At 46.2% G+C, this 26,546-nt stretch overlaps 1 protein-coding gene across 2 annotated transcripts in view; it reads left to right on the top strand.

Moving 5' to 3' along the window:
- Positions 1–26,546, top strand: part of KIRREL3 (kirre like nephrin family adhesion molecule 3) — a 737,495-nt gene that overhangs the window by 470,505 nt on the left and 240,444 nt on the right. For both annotated transcript variants that reach the window (XM_050921587.1, XM_050921586.1), the window contains exon 4: positions 2,516–2,665. In XM_050921587.1, coding sequence (XP_050777544.1) covers positions 2,516–2,665 — 150 coding nt within the window. The remainder of the gene's footprint in view (positions 1–2,515; positions 2,666–26,546) is intronic.

Here is a 26,546-nt window from a genome sequence, read left to right as displayed (position 1 = left end):
TCTTGGATGCAGCTTTATACCCTGTTATGAACAAGTTATGTACTGTTATCCTGACCTCACCTTTTAGGAGGGATCAGTGTGTTTCTGTTACCCTTGGCAAGTGCTTTTGTACCATACTTGATATTGGGATGTGTTTGTGTGAGTACTCTGTACTTCGCACTTAGGAATGTGTATTTCTGCAATATCAGCCCTGTTTTTGCCAGATTCTGTGAGTACGTCCTGTCTCATAGCAGGCCTCTGATACAAGGGTTTATGTCTCAGGCTCTCTTCCTACTACAGGTGCCAAGAGAACTTTAACCCTGAAAATGCAGGCGCTGAGTGAGTTTAGGTGCCTACCAGGTTCAGCAGGAGTTTTGTTGATTACAGTGGAGCCAAAACTGAGTTTTGGGCACCTAAACTCAAAACTTAGGTGCCCAAGTACCTTTGTAGATCTGAGCCCAAGCGCTTAACTTTAAGCTTGGGCTTAAATCCCAGTGACACATAGAAATTACGCATGAGTTTAAAGTTAAGCATGTGCTTAAATGCTTTGCTAAATCAGTAGATAGTGCTGACCACTTTTCTCCATCCCTCCCACCCTCCAAGTAGACTCATCTGGCTGGAGCATGGAAAGGAAACAATATGTCTGAAGTGCAGGTGCAAACCACTGCATCTTTACAAGCTGCTGCTGAAGAAAAATGAATGTTTATCCAGGTGTTGCCTGTGGCACATAGTGTTTGGGAAATATATATGCAAATGTTGCAAAACTGGCTGTCATTCATGATATCTGCATGGCAATTTCAGATACTGCCTATTTAAATGTTTTGTGTTTTTTCCATCAGTGTGTATTGCAAACACTGACCCATGTGATAATACTGAAAACTTTTCACACCAGAGAACACCATAAACAAAAGCAGCGAGTGATTTCACTTGTCTCCATTTTTGCATGCCAAATCTGAAACCCGTAGGGCCTGATTTCCAGAAGGGCTGAGCACCAACAGTTCCCACTGAGCTCCATGGAAGCTGTGGGTGCTCAGCGCCTGTGAAAATGAGGCCCCGGAGTGCACAAAAGCAGTGGCCACTTCTCGTACTGGATAATCATTTCAGAGAGGAAGTTAGTGGAAGAGGTGGGAAGCGAACCCACATTATCATTTTCGGTGACCTTAGACTAAGGCCTAATGCATGCTCCCTTCTTTCCTTAATAGCTGCTCTTTTCTCAGACTTGCCTGTGTGTGCAATCCCTTTTTAAAAGCCATTTTAAAGCTTGATGCAATACATTTCCCTGTACATTAGAGATCTGAACTTTGCCTACAAGACATTGCATAGTGAACTGGTAACAACTCCACTGAAGCTCCCTGTTCGTGCAAACACCTTGGACAATTAGCAGATCTGGGTCTGCTTTAGCAAGAGAAATTGCAGCTCGCATGATACCAGCTCAGCTAGTCACCTAATTAACTACAAACAAACCCATCGTTTGTATTTCTTACAGTTCAGGACAGCAAATCCTGCTGTTGAGAGCTTGCAAAATAATGAAAACACAAGAGAGTGCCAAGATGCCTGCACTACATAGTGCATTAATCATCATCAGCTAGGGAAGACCTGGGCAATAGAATCCTTCACTCCAGCATAGCTCAGGCCACCAGCAAAATTAGGTTGGTGATGGTTATTACTCTCAATTCCTTACTAGGCCCTGCGCCAGCGAGCTCGTTAAGCACATGCTCCACTTTAAGCTCATTGAAAATAATGGAATTACTCGTGCTTCAAGTTAAACAGGTGCATCATTTATATTGCATCAGGGCCCTCATGCTTGCTGATTTTAGCTCCTTCAGTCTGAGCACTTTGGAGACATTAATGAACTAGGTCACACAGCGGGGCAGTGGCAGAGCCAGGAACAGTGAGATTAGTGGAGTTGCTCACCTTGGAAGCCTTTTGCAGCATGATATTTCTAACCAGTGCAAATATCAGGGCAATGATTGCAAGAGACAGAGATCATGGGAAAGGACTGCCTGTTACAAACACGGCAGGCCCCAGGTCTGATTCGTTCCCATGTTTGGTTTCAATGACCTGAAAAGCACGAATTTGCTTCACTTTTCTTCTGAGACCTTCCTTCTCGGATAAACATTAAGTGTGACCCTTGAACCAATAAGCTTCCAGTGTGGCCCTGTAAACAGCCATACTCGCAACACAGCTCAGTTGTTGCTTAAATCTCATCCCCTTTCTGGGGTGTTCCATTTTATTCCTTAGCTTGAATTCCTTCCTGAACTCCTAGGCGTGTCCCTGCAGCACCTGCTGTCCCCACATCTAGCTCTCCTTCATCTTAAAGGGATTCTAAATCTCCTACAATTACATCCACATGATCTGGCTACCAGGATGAGTCGTCAGAATGGCTCCGCACCTCTGTTAAGGTGCCTAGAACCTGATAGCTGGTTGCAGGCCCTTTGCTGGGGGAAGTCTGGGAATCCTGGTTTATATTACAAACTCTTCATTCTGTAGTTATTACTGTCTGGCTACAGCCTTACTTGTATTTTGCATTCTGCAGGCTATCCGCGCTATTTGGTTGTGGGGGACCATTTGTCAGGAGAACACCACCTGAAAATCCTGAGGGCAGATATTCAAGATGATGCTGTTTACGAGTGCCAGGCCATTCAGGCGGCCATCCGATCCAGACCAGCCCGGCTGACTGTTCTTGGTAAGTCCTCTCTCCACGCTGGTGTGGGCACACTGGGGAGGTTATTTTGTTTTCTTCTTTGGGATTGTGCTGAGTGGCTTTTTCAAAATGTGTTTCTTTGGTAAGCCAGCTGGTTCAGAAAGGAACTCATGGTCTGAGCTATCTGTGCAGCGTATTGATCTGAAGGGGGAATGTATAAGGAGCCCATGAGCCATACACCACAGAAGTAATCTTAGGATAAATCACACACACAGAGCTAGAACCCTGGTATTTCAGCTCTGCAAATATAGGTGCCAGTTGCAAAGCCCTAAGCACACATATAACGTTAAGGACATGAGCAGTCCATGACTTCAATGAGACTGTGACAGCGCAAGGTCCCATCCTGTCTTTTCCTCTGTCTATACAGACTATTCAGTTGTTAAACTACACAAAAGTGTTTATTTGTATTGTTCCTCCCACCACCTTTACTGATCCATACATCACATCTGCCCCTCCTCAGTCTTCTGTCCAGGAGAGGAAAGGGAAGAGCTCTTCCCACCCAGAGATCCTTCTTGGTTCTGGCTTCACTAGCTTGCCTCTCTCCCCACCACATCCTTCCTGTGCTGCCTTCTACCCTCTGCGCTGAAGTGTTAATTAGCTCTTTAGTCTTCTGCAGCCCATTCTAATCTGCTAATTAGGTCCACTCCCAGAGGAATTAATTGCTATTTAAGTGATCAGAGTGCTGGCTCAGCTGTTGGTTCCCAGCGCTCTATCACAGGGATCAATCACCTGCTTAAAGTTACATACATCATGCTTACTTGCTTGGCTGGATTGGACCATAAGACTCTACCATTTCAGGAGAGAGATTTCTCAAGGCTGATGGTAGTAGTAGGTTCTTTACCCTCAGGTAATTCACAAGAGGTCGATCTCTCTCCCCCTCCCCCTAATGCACAGCCCACTGCTGAAGGGAATGTGCATTGTGGGATTGTAACGGAAGGACTTTCTGTACTGGTTCACTGGCACTGTGCCAATATACTGTGCTGGTGAGGGACTTGTGTTGCTCTGGGAAGGGGAATAACTATGCTGGTAAAAGTGGAGGGTGTCATTGGCAGGACACACAATGAAGTGTGGATGATGTGTCGGGGGAAGGTTTGCTAGTAAAACTTTCTAGTGCAGACTAGACCTTAGTGATGCCGCAGAGGAAATGTAAGTATTTTGCCTGAAACATTTCAAAATAAATATTTTGATTTACCAAAAAGAATCAGAATTTTTCTGATTTTTTTTTCCCAATGAAAAACCAAAACCTTCCCAATTTTTTGATTAAAATTTTCAGTTTTCAAAAACCAAATGCTTTAGGGATTTGAGTGGAAATCCTTTGGAAATTTTCCTTTAATTTTATGGGAGGAAAAGATAATTTCTTTTTTTAAACCACTTCTATGGAAATTTTTTGATCAGCCCTAATTATTAGTGAGCAAAAAAACCCACTTCATTAATAACGTTTAAAAGTGTGCATCAATGGAGTATATCTTCCAGAGAAAATTAGTTCTAATTTATAGATTATAATTTCCAAAGAATAAATTCCTTGAACTGAAAAAGCCTCTAAAGCATGAAATAAATCTGGAAATGAACAGGAAAGTAACACAGTCCTATTATTCGTGCCCTATATGCCTTCTCCATTTACTATCGCCCCATGCTAGCTACTTCTCCACATCCTCCCTAATCTGTGTCTCCTCCTTGTGTTGTATAATAATAATATGTTACAGAAGACATACAAAAGAAATAATATGTTATTTAATTAGAACTAAAGATTCCAAAATGAATTTAGTCCCCGGGTGCATAAGCGTACGTCAGAACTGAGAGTTATTGCAACGTGTTGATTTGAGCAATAAGATGTTTTTTATGGATCAAAGGGAAATCGTTATTATCTGTGGGGTTATGGAATGTGTTGGATTGATGTTTATGTGAATATACATAGTACTTGCTAATAAGTACATTTACCTAGGCTGTTCAGCCCCTCACATTTGTAGTGTCTTTTTTTCTTGTAAATACATTAAGGTTATAGCACATTGGAATATGAGATTTGCAAACCCCTGGCAACATGTTCCTCTTAACTTTACGTGTATTTATGCAGGTGGTCAGGGAAAATGTAAGGTTGACTAGGGAGATGTATGTGGTAACTCTGGTGAATCATTAGCGGTTCAGGGACAACAGTTCACATACCTTTGCATTAGGACACCCTGTCCATCTATCTGTCTTCACCAGGAATGAAGATGAAGCTAGCCACAGGCTACATTTAGTGACTCTGGCCAGCCCTCAGTAGGGAAACTCAGTGGGTGTGTAATGAGCAGGAGCCCTGTGTATTGAGAGACAGAGGTCTGCTGCCTAATAATCAGTTGATAACATTTGGTGCACTGAGCTACAGGTACAATATACTGTACAGTAGGGAAGCAAATGGCATATTTATACAAGAAAATGGAGAGAAATTTCAGGTAGTTACCAGAGTGTAATGCCGCCAGCTGTGCAGATATTTCTGTTTAATTCGCATCTTGTTCATGCAGACTCAACTGGCCTACTTTATTTCTGAGTTAAGTGAGCTCCACAGGCATCTCCATGATGAGATGGGTAAAGTTTCCCTCAATTACAGTGCACTGGGTGAGGGGAATGTGACAGGCTACATAAGAACAGCCAGACTGGATCAGACCAAAGGTCCATCTAGCCCAGTATCCTGTCTTACAACAGTGACCAATGCCAGTTGCCCCAGAGGAAATGAACAGAACAGGTAATCATCAAGTGATCCATCCTTTGTCACCCATTCCCAGCTTCTGGCAAACAGAGGCAAGGGACACCGTCCCTGCCCATCTTGGCTAATAGCCATTGATGGACCTGTGCTCCATAAATTGTCTAGTTCTATTTTGAACCTTGTTATATAGTCTTAGCCTTCACAACTTCCTCTGGCAAAGAGTTCCACAGGTTGACTGTGTGTTGTGTGAAGAACTACTTCCTTTTGTTTGTTTTAAACCTGCTGCCTATTAATTTCATTTGGTTACCCCTAGTTCTTCTGTTTTGAGAAGGAGTAAATAATACTTCCTTATTTACTTTCTCCAAACCAGTCATGATTTTATAGACCTCTATTATATCCTTCCTTGGTCATCTCTTTTCCAAGCCGAAAAGTCCCAATCTTAGTAATCGCTCCTCGTATGGAAGCTGTTCCATACCTGTAATAATTTTTGTTACCCTTTTCTGAACCTTTTCCAATTCCAATATCTTTTTTGAGGTGGGGCAACCACATGAGCACGCAATATTGAAGATGTGGGTGTACCATGGATTTATATAGAGCCAATATGATATTTTCTGTCTTATCTATCTCTTTTTTAATGGTTTCAACATTCTGTTTGCTTTTTTGACTGCCACTGCACATTGAGTGTCTGGTCTAATTACCGCTTAAGTTGATGTAATTTACGTCATTCGGGGCTATGAAAAAGATTCCCCCCCCACCAAGCGACATAAGTTACATCGACGTAAGCGCTGTCCACACTGGCACTGTGTCTGTGGGAGACCCTCTTCCACCAACATAACTTCCATCTCTTGAGGAGGTGGAGTAATTATGCCAAGGGGAGAGCGCTCTGCTGCTTTGAGTGTAGATCAGGGAGTCAAGTCTTGCTCTGACAAACAGCATGATCTTGGCTAAGTCACTAAGGAAGGAGATTTCAAATTGGGTGCCGTTACCAGGTAGGCGAGCATCATCTCTGACAATCAGATCCCTTACTTAAGTGTTTAAATATGGATTAATACACCTAATTTTAATTTGTGAATGTTGTCCATAACTTCTCTGAGACAAATTCAGTGGGATTGCACAATGGCTGTAAATTAGGGCAAAATCTGAAGAATCCAAATATCCCCCTCTGTAAAATACATGTAAAAATAGCTTCCCGTGTTTCTGTGTGCTTTGGGATCCTTATGTGGCAGACACTATGGAAATGCCAAGTATCACAACTGGCAGTGAAGACTGCTGATTTGCCTGGTTAAGTGAGGACAGGATGGAGAGTGAACCACTTTCGCTAGCTCTTTCCTGGTCACTGTGTTACCCAGCTTAACATCCTGCCTGTAGAGGGCCCCATAAGGGCCAAAGAAGACAAAGCGAAAATAGCATCCTAAGCTCGGAGGAGACTGGTTGTGGGGAGAGCCAGAGGCTGCATGGGAACTGGAGCAGTAGACTGGAGGCAGCAACGTGGGCACTGGGTGCAGAGAAGGCTGGGCCTTTGACAGCTATAGGACTGAAAGCCAGGCAGGGAAGCAGCCTATTGTGCTTTCTAGCAGGAGACCAAGAGTATCAGCAGCAGGAATGTAAAGGGAAACAGCTGCAGGAACTCATGGGGTGCCGTTACCATATTCCTTGTACTGCGCTGCCCCTAGGGGTTGGGAACTGGTGCTTTGATCTTTTTTTGGTAGAGTTAGTTGGAAGAGATTCTTTATTTTTCCACAGAAAAATTGCAACGAAAAGGGGAGAAAAGCATTCTGGTTTTTTTGCTTTTGTTTTTCAGTTAAATGGAAACCATTTTCTCCATTTTCGTTGTCCCCCCCCCTTTTCCCAATTTTTTTAATACTTTTTTTTTTAATCAGAGAACTGGAAAAAATCTACCAAAACAATTTTTTCCATGAAAATTGAAAAGCCATTTTTTGGTTGAAAATTTTTTGATGAGCTCTAGTTATTTGTAACTGGAAAAGATTGTGGCTTGGAGTATTTGCACCTTTTAGTTTCTGGCTGTTGTTTATAAAGGAATCCTCTTTTATACTCAAAGTCTTCAAATGTGGCTGGGGGCCCACTAAGGGCAAGAGTCACAAGTCCCCAGTGCTTGGAGCATCTACAGCACATGCCTCCCAGCCTATGGTACACAAACCACCCTACCAGACATGTAGCGGGGATGGGTATACCACTGACATCCCAGTGTTATAGTATGTTTACTTGCAGTATATTATTCAGCCACTAGATGCCTCTGTGTGCTATATAGCATTCCAGACAAGGTATGGTCTCTGGTAAACAAAGTAAGCACAGCTGGCAGTTGAGCTGTGTGGAAGCCTGTTTGTTGGTGTCTATTATTTTCAATTGTTTTGTTTAATAAATGCCTTTGATTTAAGATCTGTGATTCCATATACTGGAACACAGAGTTTACAGTTCCTACAATACATGAGACCACAGATGCAAATTTGTCTTAGTAGATCCCTCCTACATTCCCAAACCCTTGACATATTTCAGCGCAGGTAGATCCTCGTTTGGGATTAGTTGTGCCTCCCCTTTACCTCCCAGATTGCAACATCACATGCCAAAATACACAAAGTAAATATCCTTACATCAAACTTCAATAAGCTCTCAAGCAGCATTTTTCTTACTGTTCCTGTCTGCATTCCCATTATTATCGATGGACATAATTTTGTGGTTGGTTTGTGTGTGTGCAGTGAAATCAATGTCAGCAAATGTTGATTTCACTGGACACACACAAACCAACCACAAAATTATGTCCATCGATAATAATGGGAATGCAGACAGGCACAGTAAGAAAAATGCTGCTTGAGAGCTTATTGGAGTTTGATTTAAGGATATTTACTTTGTGCATTTTGGCATGTGATGTTGCAATTTGTTTTAATCGTTATTAAGTTTTAACTTTTTTTTTAATCTCAGCATCTACTACAGTCATCAAAAATTGTCTGACCTTCCCCACATTTTCACCCAGTTTTGAGAGCTTAAATTGAAAAAAGTAGAAAAAAATGCTTAAAATAAACATCAATATATGTCAAAATTCAAAACGAAACTTGAATTCGGCCGAGCCTCCTTCTTTTCCCCCCACTGCTGACCCAGCAGATCCACTCCACTAGCTTCCAGGCCTGTATTTCCCTTCAGACTTCTTTCTCATTGATCCAAGAGGTACATAAGTGTAATGAGTTTATAAAACACAGAAGCTGGAGCCTTTCAAGTGTATTAATAGCAAGCAGGCAATCTCTAAAAGTTGGAAGAAAGTTACCCTGAGGTTTATAGGAGGTGGTTGCCTTGGAAGTTTTATTACTGTTTATCTGGCTGCAGAGTCCGTGATGCACTCCAAGAGATTTATTGCTCGGACTTGCCCAAGGAAATAACCATTAACACAGTCACATTAAAGCAACAGGGTCCGGGTGGAGCTCCGCAGGTGGAGTGTTGAGAGTGAGCCTGGCAGTGCCGGAGAACTAATTGTCTTTCTCTCTGCTAGTGGTGGTGGAACGGACCCAGGCACCATGTGGGGACTGGTAATGAGACCAAGCCATTCGCTTCAGTGGCAGTGATTTCTCTTTATTTACGAGGGCGTTTGCTGCATTTATAGAGGGAGGCAATGCTATTGCAGCTATTTTTTTTTTTAGGCTTGCAATCCAATAAAACTGTGTACATAGCCACGATAGAACTATACCACTATACAAATAACCGGCAGCTCTGTACAATGACAAAAGACTTGGGCCGGCTCTCAAGTTCTTCTAAATAGTTTCAGTGTACTGTGGTGACCCTTCCTTGCAGCGAGCTTGCCTCTGACTCCTCATCACCCCTGGGTTTTATACAGCTGTATCTCCTCCTAGAGAACTGTTCCATGATGCCAGGGGAGGTGGGTTTCCACGCGCTGCCGGCATGTTTTACAGTTTGCAGTACTAAAAGGAAAGGTGCTTCAAATTCCTTCTTAACTGGGAGTGTGATGTTGCTGCATCCCACCTGGCAGCGCAGCTGATAGATCTGGATGCAGGGTAGCGGGCCAGATCCGTAGCGGCTAGAAATCAGCATAGCTCCATTGAGTTAATTTACACCAGTTGAGGGCCTGGCTCATTATGTTATAGTCAACTGGCTACTGTGTGGCTGTAGCGGTGCCCTCCGTGGAATAGAATCTAAGCTGCTCAAACTGTGTGTCATAGGCCCTATACTGGTGACAGCTAATGGAGATTCACCTTTAGCTCAAGGCCCCTTAGGCCAGTCAGTTAGACTCCATCATGTGTCCCCAATCCCCTTGGATTAGCCCATGCAAATAAGGTGAGGATTTTTCCTAAAGCCTACGTGGCCTTGTTCTGTGATGTGTGAGGTACTGTGTGCCCCTTGCTAGTAGATGGATTACTCTACACACGTCAGTGGAAATCAGTACAATCCCTAAAAGAGAAGGAAGGGAATAGACCTTTCCAAGATGTTTTGTGCCCACCCCCTTGAGCTCCTGGGATCTCTCTGGCTTCATGTCAGGGGGCTGGTCTGTTCTAAAATTTTTTTTGGCTTCCATTAACCCTGGGCTGAGTTCTGAGGTTCAAACCAAGCCCATTGTGATGCTCAGCCCCCAAGCCAACCAGTTTCATCTGGTCTTGTGCTGAGACTGCAAGTTCTACACAGCCAGGAGGCAGAACCATAAATCCTCCCCAGACTTGTGTAGGAGACTGCGAACCTGTTTGTCAGAGCCCCATCTGGGCTTTGAGTCTGTGCTGACACGGGCATGTATCACATTGTGCTGGGTTTCCTTGCAAAACCTTAAGGTTGCCTCTCAGTGTCAGTCAGTTGGGGATGGGGTTTGCAATAATTGTCATCTGTTTATTGCCTCCACTGTCGTCTAGCTTTCTAAACTCCAGTCTCCCTCCATCTTCTGCTTTGTGAGACATTCTGCCCTCTGAAAGTACTCCTGCTTGCCCCCTCCCATAGCTCAGCCTTGTATTTTCTGCTCGCACAAGTCTGTGCTGTCTAATTCCACACTTAGAGGCTTAAACTTTATGCCTGGTTGCTACCAGGAAATCCCTCAAATGCTGTCTAACTCATTTTTTAACTGCTGTCACTCATGTCTGACAACAGCTTTACGGGTCTGGTGCCTCCTACTTTCCCAGCTCCGCTGAAGAGCTTACACCATATTTTAATTAAATATTTAAGATTTTGTCACGTTGTTTTCAAATCTACACTGTTAAATGCACTGGAACAGATCATTCCATAAGACTTGGAAGTCCAAACACTCAAACAGATGAGCCTGTTACTATCACTTACTGTCACTTGCTTCTGGGATAAGAGTTTAGCTCCCAGAGAACAAAAAGGAAAATTTTCCCTACTTCTCCCACTGATGCATCCATTCAAATACCTCCCAGCCCCTTATGCACCATATGCCTGTGTTAATGACAGATGCCTGCACAGCGTTTCTGCAGCCTTACCTGGAACAATAGGGAAAACTTCTACAGCACATTTCACCCCATTGGCTCCCAATGGCTTTTTCCAAACTTTACACAAACAGGAGTCATGTTGCTGACCATGATAGGGGGATGCTGGGCTTACTGGGGGCATCGCCTAGTGGCTAGGTCTCTGGGCCTCCACTTTCCTCGATCTCTGGTGTGTCTTGTCAGCGAGCACTCTGCCCCCATGATAGCCCAGCTTGTGGTAGTCAGTGACTTGGCCCTCTGGCTGGGTCACCAGTTTTGTTTGTCCCCTTCCAGAGTAACAGAGTCCAAGGAAATATAGGCAGTAGCTTTAAAACCAACAAAAGGAAGGTTTTTTTTTCACCCAACACAGTCAACCTGTGGAATTCCTTGCCAGAGGATGTTGTGAAGGTCAAGACAATAATAGGGTTCAAAAAAGAACTAGATAAATTGATGGAGGATAGGTCCATCAATGGCTATTAGCCAGGATGGGCAGGGATGGTGTCCCTAGCGTCTGTTTGCCAGAAGCTGGGAATGGGCGACAGGGGATGGACCACTTGATGATTACCTGTTCTGTTCATTCCCTCTGGGGCATCTGGCATTGGCCACTGTCATAAGACAGGATGCTGGGCTAGATGGACCTTTGGTCTGACCCCATACAGCCGTTCTTATATAAAATCACATATCCTCAGAACAGGGAGTGCCTTTAATACACCTCCTGGTCCCTGTAGGTAGCTCACTCTGTCCCCAGGGCTTCCGGCATCTCTGCCCTCTTCTTACAGAGATTTATGCCCCCTCTGTAACAACAGTGGTTGGTAGGGGAGCCAGGGTCCTTGCATTCCACCAGGCTCCAACCCAGCACTCCATGAGAGGCAGCAATGTTAAGCACGTTGGAGTTCTTCAAAGCTGCCTGCCTGGGCACTTCCTATCATCCACCTCCCCCAAAATGTCCAACGTCAACATAAGATACAAAAGAAAAACAACTCAACCTCCAGCCTGGCTGGGCTTAGCTGCTAGTCCCTTCCTGGCAGCGAAGGCTTCTGCAGCACCCTTGTTCAGGAGCTCTCAGGGTAAGTCTGTCCTCTATCTGCTCCCTTCTGAATTGGCTGGCTCCCTTTTAAGCTTGGTCCGAAGCAGACTCTGCACATGCAGGGCAAGTCATCTGGGCCCAGAACTGCTCCTTTACCTCTTCAGTTCCAGTGTGGGCTTTATACATCCTATCATGCTGAGATGCAGCCACCTCTGCAGGGGAAGCGGGGACGGGGACAGAGCAGCTGTTTAACGGTGCACATTACACAACACCTAGTTTGGGACAGGAAGTCAAGTCTCTCATATCCAGCAGAAGCCACATGGTGGAATGTATGATAGTAGGACATAACAACCCTAACAGGACCCTGGCCAGGACAATAATTTAGCAAGAGATGCCTGAAGATCCTTCATGAGTGCTAAGGTTCAGGACTTTGGTTTTAGCTCTCATCTGAAGTTTGCCACCTCCCGCTGATCAGTCTTCCTAGACCTGTGCTGGATTATTAGGTCCATATTAACAGCGCAGAAGAGTGCCTCCTGCTGAGTCACAAATCCATGCACAGGGCTCTGGCACCTTTGAGAACATGAGACATTGATTCAAACAGGGATCTGGCATCTTTTATTTTTTTTTTCTGCTTTTGGAATATTCATGAGGGGGTTGTTATTTCTACAGCTTGATTTGAAAATCATAACCACTCAAATATTTTGGCATTTTCTTTTATTAATTCTATAGATTGCTCATGGCCAGTTCTGTGCTGCTTGACCTGTATCAGGAATTTGCAATAGGTCAGATAAATCACATGGTATTTTTGTCTTCCCTGAATGTATGAACCCCCATCCAAACATTCGTGCCAGTAAAATGTGATCCCGCAGGCAGTCAGGGAAAGTATCCCCTGTTTGATCATCTTGGGGGGTTGAAGTTGGAACCCATGGATCTGAAAGCACAAGCTGGTTACAGGCTGAGCCAAAGGATCAGCTCTTAGCAGAAATTTGGAAGCAGCAGACTCATTAACACCAGTATGTTATCCACCCATTAGACAGGGACAGAGCTCCCCACTGAGTTAATGTGAGTTACACTTGCATGGTGGAAGCCAATGCCTATAAGTTCCTAGGGAAGTGAATGTTGGAGGGAAATTCTCTCTCTATTTTGCATTATTTCAAAAGCACTGGGGGGGGGTTACTTTCCGTGCATCGCCTGCTGGTATCAGCTGGGCACACCTCACCTAATCAATTTGGTTCTAGCTCTTATCTGAAGGTAGCCACTTCCACCTGACCAGTCCTCCTAGCATGCTGGCTCATTGCAGGGGCTCAGGCAGTCATGGTATTTTGGTCTCTCTTGGTCGCTGGCCGGGGCTAGAGTCTTTGGGGTCAAGATAGAGGTACCTGGGTGCAATTTAATGGCCTGTTCTATACAAGAGGTCAGACCACGGCCGGCCCTTCCATTTAGGCCACCTAGGCGGTCGCCTAGGGGGCCAGGATTTGGGAGGGCGGCAGACTGCTCTGGTGGACCTCCCGCAGGCATTCCTACGGACGGTCCGCTGGTCCCGCGGCTCCGGTGGAGCATCCGCAGGCACGCCTGCGGCAGGTCCATTGGAGCCGCGGGACCAGCAGACTGTCCACAGGGACGCCTGCGGCAGGTCCACTGGAACTGCGGAACCAGCGGACAGTCCGCAAGAATGCCTGAGGGAGGTCCACCGGAGGCGCGGGACCGGTGAGCCGGCCCTGCGCCTAGGGCGCCAAAAACCCTCGCACCACTCCTGGGTCAGACCAGCTGATCTAATGAGCCAGAAACCAGATCCAGCCCAGATGATTGCATTGAGAGCACATGATGCGGATTCTGAGTCTTGGGGTGGGTCCTATGTGCAGCTGGAGCACATATAAGGGGTGGGGGTGAATTTCCCTGGTGCAGGAATAACACAGGGCAGCTGTAGATGGTGGGAGCCCTGACCCGGGGACATGGTGGGACAGGGTGGCCCGTAAGCCTGGCACTACAGAGAGTTCTGAGCAGAACCATGGCCTATCGGCAGCCTTCTGGGCCCTGTCCTATAGGAGAGCTGCTGTAATTTATGCCTGTGGCCACACCCCATCCTGCAGCAGTGTGTGGATGGCATAAAATCACCTCCTGCCTTGCGCTTCTTCAGAATCTCAACCCGTCCCTCTGCTTGCACACGCTACTGCTGTGGTGCTCTCTCCGTTCACCCACTCCTCTCTTTAAGCCTCAGTGGCCCGTGCCCTACATCTGACACAGACTGGAACAGGCACAGACAGGGAGGGAGGGGGGCAGGTTACACAAAATGAGGGCAAAAGGCAGCTTGATTCGCTGCTCATAAAACATCCCTGTAGGCTGCATGTACAAATCTGTACATTTGGTAGGAGGACCCAGCAAAGCAGACTCCTGCAAGCCACTGGAGGGCTATTTGCTACCTGGCACATCTTTAATGTAAGATCTTCCTAATTCATGATCTATTTAACTAAGATAGGGTATTAATTAAATAAAGTAAGAGCCTGATTAGGACTCAGAGAAATTTAAAAATAAAATCAGACGGCAATCGGGCAAAATTGCAAAGCAAACACTTTGGCTGTAACCGCTGGAGAGTTCCCTCTGGTCTTCCATCAAAGCGCAAAGCAGGGAGGGCAGATACAAGAGATTATATAGCCAACAGATGTGTGTTGTTAAAATATGCATCTGCCAGCCGTGCGGTTTAAGGAGCCAGAGGGCTAGCTTGTAGATCCTGCTGCACTCAGGGGACCATGAATGAATTCCAGTCCCTGCCAGCCCAACTGGGATTTGCAGACACATTAATTAGTGTTGAGTTTCCAGATCTCGAATGCAGCCAAGCGAGGAGAAACTTTGAACAGAGCAGTTGCTGCTCCAGGAGGAAGAGGAACGGGGGTGGAAGCGGCAAACCTCAGCTTGCTCCACTGATCTGGCAAAGAAGTTGTGAAGCATTAACCCATGCTGGCCAGGGGCATACCCAGAGCCTGTGGCAAGAAGGCAGAGGAATCCAGGTCAGGCAAGCCATGTTTCCAAATGAGTGACTAGACTGCGGGGAGCCCTGATGTTTGTGCTGCCGACTTCCTTCGCTGGCCTCATCAAAGGGACAAGGCAGGCTGGGAGGGGTTTTTATTATCCCTGGGTTACATGAAGTTGAGGCTCTACTCATGACACATCCAGACATCACCTCCAAGGCCCGCACGGCGTGGGAGAACCAAGGATGAGGCCATTAGAAAAGGGAGCACAGAAGGGATAGTGGCAAGAATGAGCACCAGGGGATTATTGCTTTCAGGAGTTCCTGTCTCTTAATTAGGCCTCACAATGAGTATGATCATCCCTGTTTTTCAGAGAGGTAAATTCAGGCATAGAGTGAGAGGAAGTGATTTGTCCTGGGTCATATCACAGCTCCGTGACAATCTAGGAGTAGAACCTCAGGAGCCCTGGCCCCAGCCCCTCCACTCTGACCAAAGTCTGAGGAGAATCATGCTGCCCTAGTCAACAGCTTTCTTTTCCTTCTGACAGCAGATGATATTTGACAGTCTCAGACTGAGAGAGCCAGATCGCATTGAACTATAACGTTGCCCCTGTGTGACGGCTGCAGTGAGCACGGCACAGCTTCACTGCATCGGCCTGGGCATTCAGAGAAACTCTCGTAAAAGGCCTCCGCTGATACTGGTAGGCCTGAAAGTAGATCTGCTGGCTTTGTTCCTGTGCACATGAGCCCCCGTAACCTGCCACTCTACACCTCCCTGGGTCTCTTTTGCGAGCCAGTGAGCTCTTTTAATTGGCAAAAAGCTAGCCCAACTTTTTTAAAGTTCAGAAAGTTTAATTAAGGCCTCCATTGAGGCCACCATCACCCAGCCAGCCATCATACAACCTCCCTTCTCTGTGGCAGAGAGTCCCTGTCATGGCTTAAATTCTCATATAGCAGTTCCTGGAGCCATGGGGTCAGGGCTTCTGCCCCAGAGGAGGCACTGGGGCTCGGGGCTTCTGCCCTGCAAATTTGGAAATATTTAACGGAGCTCTGCTCTGGACAACTCCAGCTGAATTTAAGCCTTGTCCCTGTAATGAATCTATGTCCTACAAACAACAGACGTCAGTGTATAAACAACACACAGAGCTGAGACTAGAAATGAGCCCTGTCCCTTCAGATCCCATCGCACCGGCCTTGGCTATTTCACTGAATGGAAACTCCGCTAGTGAATGATAGTGGTAGGTCCCTTATCCTCTGGAAGGTGCCATCACACACACAGCCCTCCAGCGTGGGGGCAGGCAAACAAGCCACATGTTTCATGGAAACAACTGGGTATTCCTCTGCTGCTGCAGGGTGGGAAGTATCCTCTTTCTTGGATGGATCACTCAGTAATGTCTTAGGAACACTCCCTGCCCTGTGGGTGGCACCCTACAAAGAGCCCTGATGCCAGAGGGAAAGGGTGAGCATCTCAGACATTCCCTGAGGAAGGAGAAACAGCCAGAAGGTGCTAGTACCCCGCATCCCAAACTAACCTAGTGCCCTGCCTCTGCTGTTGGCCTAGTGGACAAGCTGGGATCTTACACAAGTTGTAGCCCTTGTTTGTTTAGACCCCTGCTTCATTCCCTGACCCTCCATTGCCAGTGTGGTACCTCAGGAGATCATCAGGCAGGGAGATTGCTGCCTTGGTCTAGGCATTCACAGGAACAAAAGCTTTCCTAGCTAGCTGACCCCCAGGTAGAGGTCAGCTGGAGACTGGCTGCTGAAAGACGTGTGTTTGTGGGCTCTCTGAATGACCTGTAAGAAGCACACTCCATCCTCTTCTTTCCCTCTGCTCCAGCCACCAGGCGAGCTGTGCCAAATCCTGCCCGCTCCAAGCTACAGAAAGAAGGTGGCAGGTTGGCCCGTAGAAGTAGCTGAACATGGGATATCTGCCCTAGATTCTGTTACTGTCTATTTTACATCCTGTCCCAATGGGCTGGGGGGCAGCAGGTTGTGAGGACTAGGGAGTCATGGGAAGTCTGTATTTGCAGAAGGTAATAGGGGAGGACACAGGATCTAGGTGGGGTGATGCTCATTTTGCGAGAGGGTTAAGGAGAAGAGGAGCCAGAGCTGGATCCCTCTGCCAGCCAGTAGTGCAGCAGCTCAGCAACTGGTGCCCATCAGCCTATGTTCAGCTGCGATATTATAACTAATGAGAGCCACGTGTACTGAGTAAGGTCTAAGACACCCATCCCCTTGGTCTCCAGTTGCCAATTCCCCCTTGATCAGTGATCCAACAGTGACCAGGAGGCAAGGAGGGATATCACGGTCTCCTCAGTAGCTTGGATAGCAGATGTGAGATCCACATGAGCACCAAAGGATCTGCACTGTCAGGGACGGAAGGACTGCTTGCAGGGATCCCAGCACTGGGACTTGGTGCCTCCAGCTCTGCCTTGTAACTAATGCTCAGCAGGAGACACAGCCCTGTCTGCAATGTTATTCCTGTGGCTAGGAACAGCGAGAGGTTTCCTCTGGGTGAGGTGTTACTAAGGGACTTGGCTAAGACCAAGATGGGGCTGAAGAGGTCTGCTAAGGAGGGGAAAGAGTCAGTTTCAGAAATGTAGTCTTAATAATTGATATACAATTAATTTTTACATTCACCTTTTCTCATCCATTCCCCTGCCTCCCACTCCAAGGTCTCTTCTAATATTAACTCTGCCTTCTTGCAAGTCCCACTAGAAATAAAGCTTTCCTAAATCAACATGAATTATTTAATGCAACAGATTAAGTCAATTCAAACATGGAGCTGCTGTCATTTAATATGACATCTAACCAGAAGCAGGTGAGGAAAGCCAGGGCTGCATAGGTGGTCAAGTGATTTCAAGTGAAACCGTGTCATTTGAATGTAGCTTTTTATCGAAACCGTAACAGTGTACTATGCACGAAGCATGCTGTTCCTGAGCATTATTAGATTGATCATAACCATATGTGGTGACGTTAGACTTCTGCCTTTTTATTTTTCAATACATCCACTTCCTATCGATTCAACTGAATGTAAAACTAGAGAGGATTGGAAAATGCAATTTCCATCCCATGGCAAAGTCAGCTGTTTTGACATTTGTTTTTGTCCCAAATTGGGAGAGAAATTCAAACTATCAAATATTTTCACAGAATGAAAAAGTCAGAAAAATTTCCATTTGGAGATGTTCAAATGCACATTTTGGACTGAAATGAAACATTTTGAATGAAAATTGTGACTGAAAAATGCCAGTGTTCGTGGAAGCAGCAATTCAAAGCAAACATTTTCATTTTGATTTTTCCAGTTGGAAAATCAAAACTTTGCATTGAAATTGACATTTTATTCCTACAAAAAAATTTCAATTTTGATAAACCACATTTTCCAGTGGGACAATTCTCCAGTGGAAAAATGTCAATCAGGTTTACTCAGAATGAAACTAAAATATCAAGCAACATAAAGACCGAACCCAAAGAACTTCAATATTTGGTGCCCCATCAACAGTGAAGTAGCAGTGAGACAATACTGGTCAGCATGCTCAGAGCGCTGGAGAACACACTGTAGGGAATAACTCTCCATTGGCAGGGGATTACCTGTGGCAGTGGGTGTTCTCCATTCCTTACATCTATGGACAGTAGCTTTGCTTTCTGTGCTGCACAGTTCAATCTGAACAAGGGCATCTCGCAGGCAGTGCGTTCGTTTCTGTGCTTCAAAGGCCTGTTCCCTGAGAAGAGGAGGAGAAGTGAAGCCAGCGCATGCACATGCTCTGCTTTTCTTCTATCGGAAGAGAGAGATGAAATTGATTTACTTAGATGCACTTAATAGGGATATTAGCCGGCCACACGGTACAAGCATGAAGTGCCGTATTTCATTTATCCGGTGACCCTGTTCCCTGCCAAATTCATTGCTGTGCAATAACACTTTACACAATGAGTGTGCAGTAAGTAAACTGGAAAGGAGGAGAGTAACGCAGTAAGGAATAAATGACAAAGATGGGCCATTTTCCAGCTCTGCTCCGGCTTAGGTCCATTTTTGTTTAACATTAAAAATCCACCCTTCGTTCTCAAGGCTGCTCCTTGCACCGTTTTACTTATTGCATTTGCAGTTCCAGAGCTGAGGCGACAGCGACTAGCATGGCGTGTCCAATTGCCATGAGAATGCAAAAAGCACTTGCTTGGAGAATCCCGGAGGAGCTTTTCCAGCATGAGAGAGGGAAATCTGGAGCCTTTGCAGATAGAGACCAGCCTACGGGTTGCTTCCTACCACACTGTGATGGGAGATAAAGATTGTCCTAGTCTGACAGAGTGAAACAGCCACAGTTAATCTGTCGTGTTATGACTCAAAACTAAAAAATGGCTACCAAGATCTTTATTGAGCATATTAAAAAAATAATAAATTCCCTGCAAGGATGTCAGGGCAGTATCTAACATGCACCAAGCCAGCTGATCCTTCAGAGGGCTGTTCAAATGGCTGCCCCACCATCAAGAGATGGAGGATATCTTGACAGCAGTGGTCCTGGAAAGTTTATAGGTGCCAAGCTGCAGGAGTCCTGGAACTCAGTTTCATTGTTACTGACTCTTGTGATTTAATTGCAAGTCTTGTGATATTCGATGCTTTTCTTAAAGCCCCAGCCCCTGGAGTCATGTGATGATGAGACTCTCAGCTCAGTTATAAGCAGAATAAAGAGCCTTTCTGATTCTCATTTAAATAGTACCTTAGGACACAGTGGAGCAGCAGCTCTTATCTTATTAACCCCTTAAGTTCCTACAATTCATCCATCCATCCAGGTGGCAGGCATCTAGCTCCTGTGCACACCCTGGCATCCCTCGAAGAAGGGCTGCAAGGCAATTCTTCCTAGTGGTGATGGATGTGGTAGCTCTGCAATTCACTCTGTGCACCAAATGTGAATCTAGATCCGTCCATGTCGACCCTCACCAGCTTAAAAAGTGTGCTGTTTCACTGAGTTGTGGAGGAGTCAGTGCAGCTGCCGCTGGTGCACAGATCCTGAGCTATCTGCAAGTGGTGGTGGAGGATCCGCTCACCTCTTACCCACTTTGCTCTGGAGGGGCTGGCAAATCTTTAATGAGGTTGTTGTGTTTTTTTTAAATGTCCATGACCGATGCTGACATTTTAGATCGTTTGGGCCCAGCTATGCTGCACAGCTAGAGGGGAGGGTGATTGAAGGCTCAGATGGGGGAGTATTTGCAAACATAAATAAGGGCTCCAGCACTTCCAAATTCACACAGCTTTAGCAAGAGAGAATCATTTACCATCTTGCATGGAAAAGCAAGAAGGAAGGAAGCAGGGGCTTCTAGCTGTCTGTGGAAATCCCCAGATCCCTTCTGTATTGCTCACTCAATAACCACCTGCATTTGCACATGCAGACACAGGCGAGCCTTCTCTTTTTGCTGTGGACTACAGCATAACACGTCCGTGCGTCCCTGAGATTTGTGGAGGCCATAGCCAGGGATCAGTCACTGTTAAGAACTGGGTGGGTTGTTAGTGACCTGACAGAAGTATTGACTCCCTCTACCCTTGTCAGGTGACAGAGAAGAATGAAGCCCTTGAAGTGTGACATCACCTGAGAGACAGCCCCCGCTTTCCTATTGATCCTGCCTAGTGAAAAATGAAACAAAGGCTCAGAAGGGGCAGGAGCAGCCATGAAAAAAGAAAAGTAAATGGGACTAGGAGGGGCCATCGCTTGGGCTTTTCTCCCCGGAAGCCTCTTTGCAAAGGCCTCCTGCTCCTGATCTCAGCTCTTGGCCTTTTGTGGGGGTGAATCTAGTGTCTGTGAAACTAGCAAACTAGCAGCAAACTTGTTTCAGTCAGATGCAGTGAGGACTGGGTTTGGGCAGGCTCTGCACAGGCAGCTCTGCCAGTGCCACTCAGACAAGCTCCATAGCCCTGGGCCTCCCATTCAGCGCTACCCTGACCTGTAACCTACGTGCTGGTCCAGTTCGGGGCTCCACATACACACACAGCTTCACCAATGCTCCTCAGTCATCACCTGCTAATCTAGTCCCGATGCCCACTCCTCCAGCCACAGCTCTGCCAATGCACCTCAGCCCTGGTCCCCCTGGCTATTCTAACCCATTAAAAAAAGCTACTACAGTATTCTACAGTCATTGCTGCCATCCCCTTGACTGCTCCACTGGGACTAACTCCTTGGAGCAAAGGACTCATATGCCAATGTTTTTTGTAGGGTCTGTATTTTATCTGAATCCTTCCCTCACCATCCAGCGTTGCTTAGGACACAAACAAGGCGTCACCACCCATGTATTGTGGGCCATTCTTTGTACATCCTCTATATTGTTAAGTCCCTTACTGTTCCTGTCTCTGAGCAGTGTTCTTTCAGTCACTCTTTTTGCATGTTTCTCCAGCTGCCCCCTGGAATCCCTGTCACGGCATGCCAGCCTGACTTCATTTTGAACACATGTGCCTGATACTTCCATCCTCTTTTCTGGATAACTTTAGAGTGTTTGCTTTCGAAGGCACTCAGCTGTCTGTCTGCATCTAGGGTGGGTTTCCAGCTTTCACGTCCATAAATTAAGGTGGAAATAATATTTGCAATGAAGATTCACAGTTTGGTCTTTAATTTGTAGAGTTTCAACAACCAAATCTTATTTAAGCTGGTGAATGAAGTTGAGGGCTTGCCAGATTAGGGCATTATTTCCTTCTGGGTATCCCTGTTGGCTTGCACACTGCTACCAGGATTAGGTGAATTGAATGACCTTTTGTATTCCATTGCTTTCTCACATAATATCTGAGTTGGGAGTTGCTGGGATTCTCATTAGGTTTGTTTTTTTCATACCTCATTATTAGCCTTTTTTGTGATACTGGACAGTCTTCTAGTATTTGCATGATGGTTCAGCTGTCACTTAGAAGAGCTCTGGGGTAAGCAAAAGCTAGATCTTGTGTGCTGCTATTGCTGAGCCATGCAATGCCTGTGTTGTATCCATCTGTGCTTTTTTTCATCATGAAATCAATGGTAATGCCAAGCAGGAGAGGCGAGAGAATGCATCCTTGTTTGAGGCCAGTGTCTGTGTCAAACCATTCACTCAAGTCTGCATTATGCAAAGCACAAATCTCAAGACAGTCCCAGCCTCCAAGAGCTTATGGTTTGGACAACAGGCCTGGAGAGACAAGATCTACTGCTCCTAACTCCCTACTGCCCTGCCCCACGTGCAAAGTGAGTGCAGAGTGCATGTGAAACATGACCATTCTGATCTGGGAGCATCTTGCACTTGCCTTGCATAAGTGTAAATTACAACTCAAGATGCAAGGCAGTAGAGGATCATGTTCTGTGTGTGTGTGTGTGTGCGCGCACGCACATTAAAACTTGCTTTCTAGTTTCTAAAGCCAAGTCTCCATTACAAACTTCCACCCATATAGTAATGTCACTTAGGAATGTGATTATTTTTTTTTTGCATATTTTTATACCAGCCAAGACCCTACTGAAGATCCAGTTACAGCGATAGAAATTATTTCACTCAGGGAACCAATATAAGCTATACCACTAAAAGCACTCTTGCCCATACAAGCTGCATCTACACTAGAAGAGTTTGCTGGTATAGCTGTACTGACTAAGCTGTTCTAGTGCAGGCCTGACCCTAGTTAATAATAATGATTTCTATTACAGTAGCACCTAGAAATCCACCTACATAGTCTGTGGCAGTGAGCCTCCCAGTCTGGATTGATAGACTGAAAATAGCTATGTAGTGGTTTGAAGTTGTGGCTTGGGCTGGAGTGAGAGCTCTGAAACCCACCCCTACCTAAAGGGGGCCCCCTTCAGAACCTGAGCTCCAGCCTCAGCTTCAAAGAGCTGTCTGCACAGCTGTTTTCAGAGCGCTAGCATGAGCCCCACAAACTCAGGTCTATCGACCCAGATTGGGAGGCTCACAATCATGGGCAGTGTAGACCTACACTCCGGTCTGCAAAAGATGAGGGGGGTAGAGCTGAGCAGGAAACATTTGGCCCATCCCAGGGTATTTTTGAGAGCTTGAAATTATTTCCTTATCTTGACTTGGGATGAAAAGTTGAAATCTAAAAAATATTTGCAAACCGAAAAACCCAAATGTTCCATTTTGATTATTTTGAACCATTTCATTTTGATTTCAACCTTATAGACTCATAGACATGAAGGCCAGAAGGGACCGTCCAATCTGACCTCCAGCACATTTCAGGCCACAGGACGTCCCCAATCCACTCCTGCACTAGACCTTTTTCTCTGTTTAAAATTTAAAAAAAAAAATCAGTCTAATTTGCTTGAATTTCAAAATGAAAAGTCATTTTGAACTGGAAAGCCAGAATGTTTCGTTTAGAAAATCATACTTCCTTAACACACTCAACTCTGACCTCCACAGAGAGAGAAAGAGAGAGAGGAGTGATTCTTGGCAAATTATGGATTTAAAAGCTGTGATGAATCTCTATTACAGCATGAAATGAGAGAGGCAAACACAGCTAAATGGAAGACCTCCCCTGGGCAACAGGAGGCTGCAACTTACCAGAGTCAGGCGGGGAAAAAAGGAAAAGAGTTGTTTTGTTTAACTAAATATTGCCGCAGTTTAGCAGGTGCAGGCAGGGTATGCTGCTCGTTTTAACAGCAACGCAGATTAAACGGGCAGGTTCCATTACCATCAGGTGGGGCAGCAAGTCCCAACACTCTGCCAGAGCTCTTAGATTTCCAACACACCCCTCACATGAGCAAAGAGAAATAGAACACGATTAGTTAGAAGTTTTTTAACTGCTGTGATCTTCCTGGGCCATGTACCGGGAGCTGCCCATCCCCAGCAGCTGGAGCTTTGAGGCGGAGGTATCCTGAGCTGTTTGTCTGGGACTTGCCTTCAGTCTAGGTCCCACAGTAATGCAGCATGGTGGTTATCTGGGATCAGAAGCATTAGCTGGCATAGTACGGGTTTGCTGATAGGTGGGGCCATGCCTGGAGCTGCATGGCACTCATTGGGTTTAGTTCACAGGGGGATCCCACAAACCTTTTTACTAGGCTCAGGGGGTGGTTCTGAAGTGAGCGTTTGGGCCACGCAGTGCGGAGAGGCCTCGTTTAGTCGCCCACTACCATGGAATAAGGCGTGGGGTCTCCAAACCCTTTCCTTCCCTGCACCACTTAGCAGCAGTGACATTCGTATTAGAGCAGCACCTAGCGATCCCAGCTGAGATTGGGGGCCCATTGTGCTAGGTGCTGTATAGAGCCATAATAAGAGGCACTCCCTGCAGCCTAAGAGGAGAGGAGGGGAACAGAGGCAGGAAGTGACTTACCAGAGGCCAAACACAGAACCCTGGTGTCCTGAGTCCCACCCAGTGCCCTACTCACCTCCCTCATCTCTAACTGCTCTTCACCTCAGTGCAGCATCACCCCTGGCAATGACTGTAGGACGTTTAAGCAGATGCATTTGTGCAATAGCCCATATGCTTGTGTGATGTGCTCCTGGACCATGTAGTGCCTGTGAGTTGCAAGGTAACTCAGTGCCACGGACAAGCCTCTTTGTGCTGCTCTGCCGCTGGGCCTTATTAGCCTTCATGCTTTCGGGTGAGGGGGCTGTTTGTTCTTCCGAGTTCATTCATTCTTTGACCCAAATGGGGAAAGTGTCACAGACTCAGATGTTGGAAGGTCAGAAGGGACCATTGTGATCATCTAAACTGAGCTGTTATCCCCATTTCACGAGGAACTGGGACAACTTGCCCGGAATAGCATAGAAACGTGTGGTGGGACTGGCAATTGAATCCAGCTGCATAGGGCCTGTTCCGCAACCATAAGCTCATCCTTCCTCCATGAGGCACTGCCAATTGATTTCATTTGCAGATGTCGCTTTTGTGATGCAGACACCTGTTCAGTAGGCATTGGCCTGAAATGGTCGCCACCCATCTAACTCATTTCACACTGGCTACTGCACAGGCATCCTAGGGTAACAGCGCCTTCTAGTGGCTACCAGCCAACCCTGGATTTGTTGGAGTGACACAGGTAAAAGGTGCCAGTCTCCTGACTCATCCACTCACCTGTTGCTGTGTGGCTGTCCTTCCTCTGCTTGGGCCGCCCACATTCCAGTTTGGTGGCTGGGAAGGTGCAGCCTTCAATGAGGTTAATTCTTTTTGCAGCTAATCAATGCAGCCGGTTCCACAGCGGTGATCGGAGAGCCTGTTGATATTTCTGAGGCTGCTATTAAGCTGTACGCTGGAAGGGGAGGTGGTGCCCCAAGCAGAACCCTCGTGCTTGGCATGGTGTGGCCTGAAGATTGGGCCGCAATGGAAGAAGTGCCTCCCTGCTGAGACGACGTGCCAGTGTCGAGAGCAGCTGGCAGCAAAAGCCACCTGCTTGGAGAGATAAAACGGAAAATCAGACTTACCGATTCAACTGTGAATGGGAAAACCAGAAAGTGTAGCCATGTACTCAGCATGCTGTCAGCATCCCCTGCCTGTTTGACTGCAGGAGAGGAAGGATGGTCTAGTGGTTAGCACTCCAGCTTGAGGCTTGGAAGAGCTGGCTTTGATTCCCTGCTCTTCCCCAGGCTTCCTGGGTGACCTTGGAATAGTCATTTGGTTTGTGTGTGGAATAACAGCACTTTCCTACCTCGCAGAGTTGTTGTGAGACACTCTGGTACCGTATATGGATATGTCCTGCACCTCTCAGCTCAGTTTGCCTTCACAGAGCTCTGCCTGGAGGTGGGCAGAGAGTAGCATTCAAATCTTTAGCAGCAGGGAAAATAAAGTATTTTATGCTATCACATTTATTTGCTTAGAAAAAAAAAGAAAAGAACAAATCCCACCTCCTTAATTTGGTTCAGTGACTAAATACCGGATACCAGCTGCCCTGCTTGCCTTTTATTCGAACTGGTAGATTTTAAAGATGCAGAAGGTATTTAATGATAATGATTTACATTTATATAGTGCCTTTTATCCACCAGGATCACAAAGTGCTTTGTGTATCTATAGATACAAATACACTGTACAGCACCTACGGCAGCCACCGCTCGAGCCAGACAGCAAGATGTTCCAGAGTACATCATAACTGCATTTATAAAGTACCCTTTCCTTCTCAGCGCTGGGGCACTTCAGGTGCTGTACAGTAATTTTATCATCAAATCAGATGGTAAAAACACTTTAAAAACAACAGTGCCATAAAGATAACTGCACAGTGCTAAAACGACACACAATGCAGGGTGGGGGGAGGGAATTGAGGAAGGTAGTAAATATAAGGGGGATTGTAGTAACAGAAAAACAACATTGGAGGATGGAAGCCCTTTAGCTCATGTTGTGTAGGAGTAGGGAGGGAGGGAATGAGCCACATAGCAGAGGAGACAGCGCCACAACCTTGGGCTCACTATAACAAAGCCAATCTCAGGGTCAATGGTGGGGTCCCTGAAAGGCATGGAGGGCAGAGTCCAAGTGCCCCCTTGCGATGAAGCCCATGAAGGAGGTCTCCAGGCCTTGCTAGTTAGCCTGGGAGTCAGAAACTTGTTTTTTTCTCTCACCACCTAGTGAGATTTGGATTGAGCTGGAGGGTGGGTGAAGTGCAGGGTAGCAAGAGCTGCAGAAGAGAAGGTTCTCATGCCAGTGATTCAGTGAGCAGATGGTGTGGAGAGACTCCAGTGATGAAGGAGGGTCCAGCTGTATGGACTCCATAGAAGCTCCAGTCTGAGCTGCCGCTTAACTAAATTGGGAGCCAGCACTGATGTTTGAAGAAGGGGCGCAATGTGGTATGTATGAGGAGGGCAGGCCCAGCACCCTGCATGTGCTAAAGGACCTCTGCTCAAGTCCT

This window comes from Gopherus flavomarginatus, chromosome 13 (genome assembly GCF_025201925.1).
Source record: "Gopherus flavomarginatus isolate rGopFla2 chromosome 13, rGopFla2.mat.asm, whole genome shotgun sequence".
NCBI classification, from domain to species: Eukaryota; Metazoa; Chordata; order Testudines; family Testudinidae; genus Gopherus; species Gopherus flavomarginatus.
This window is presented reverse-complemented; position numbering and strand designations above follow the sequence as displayed.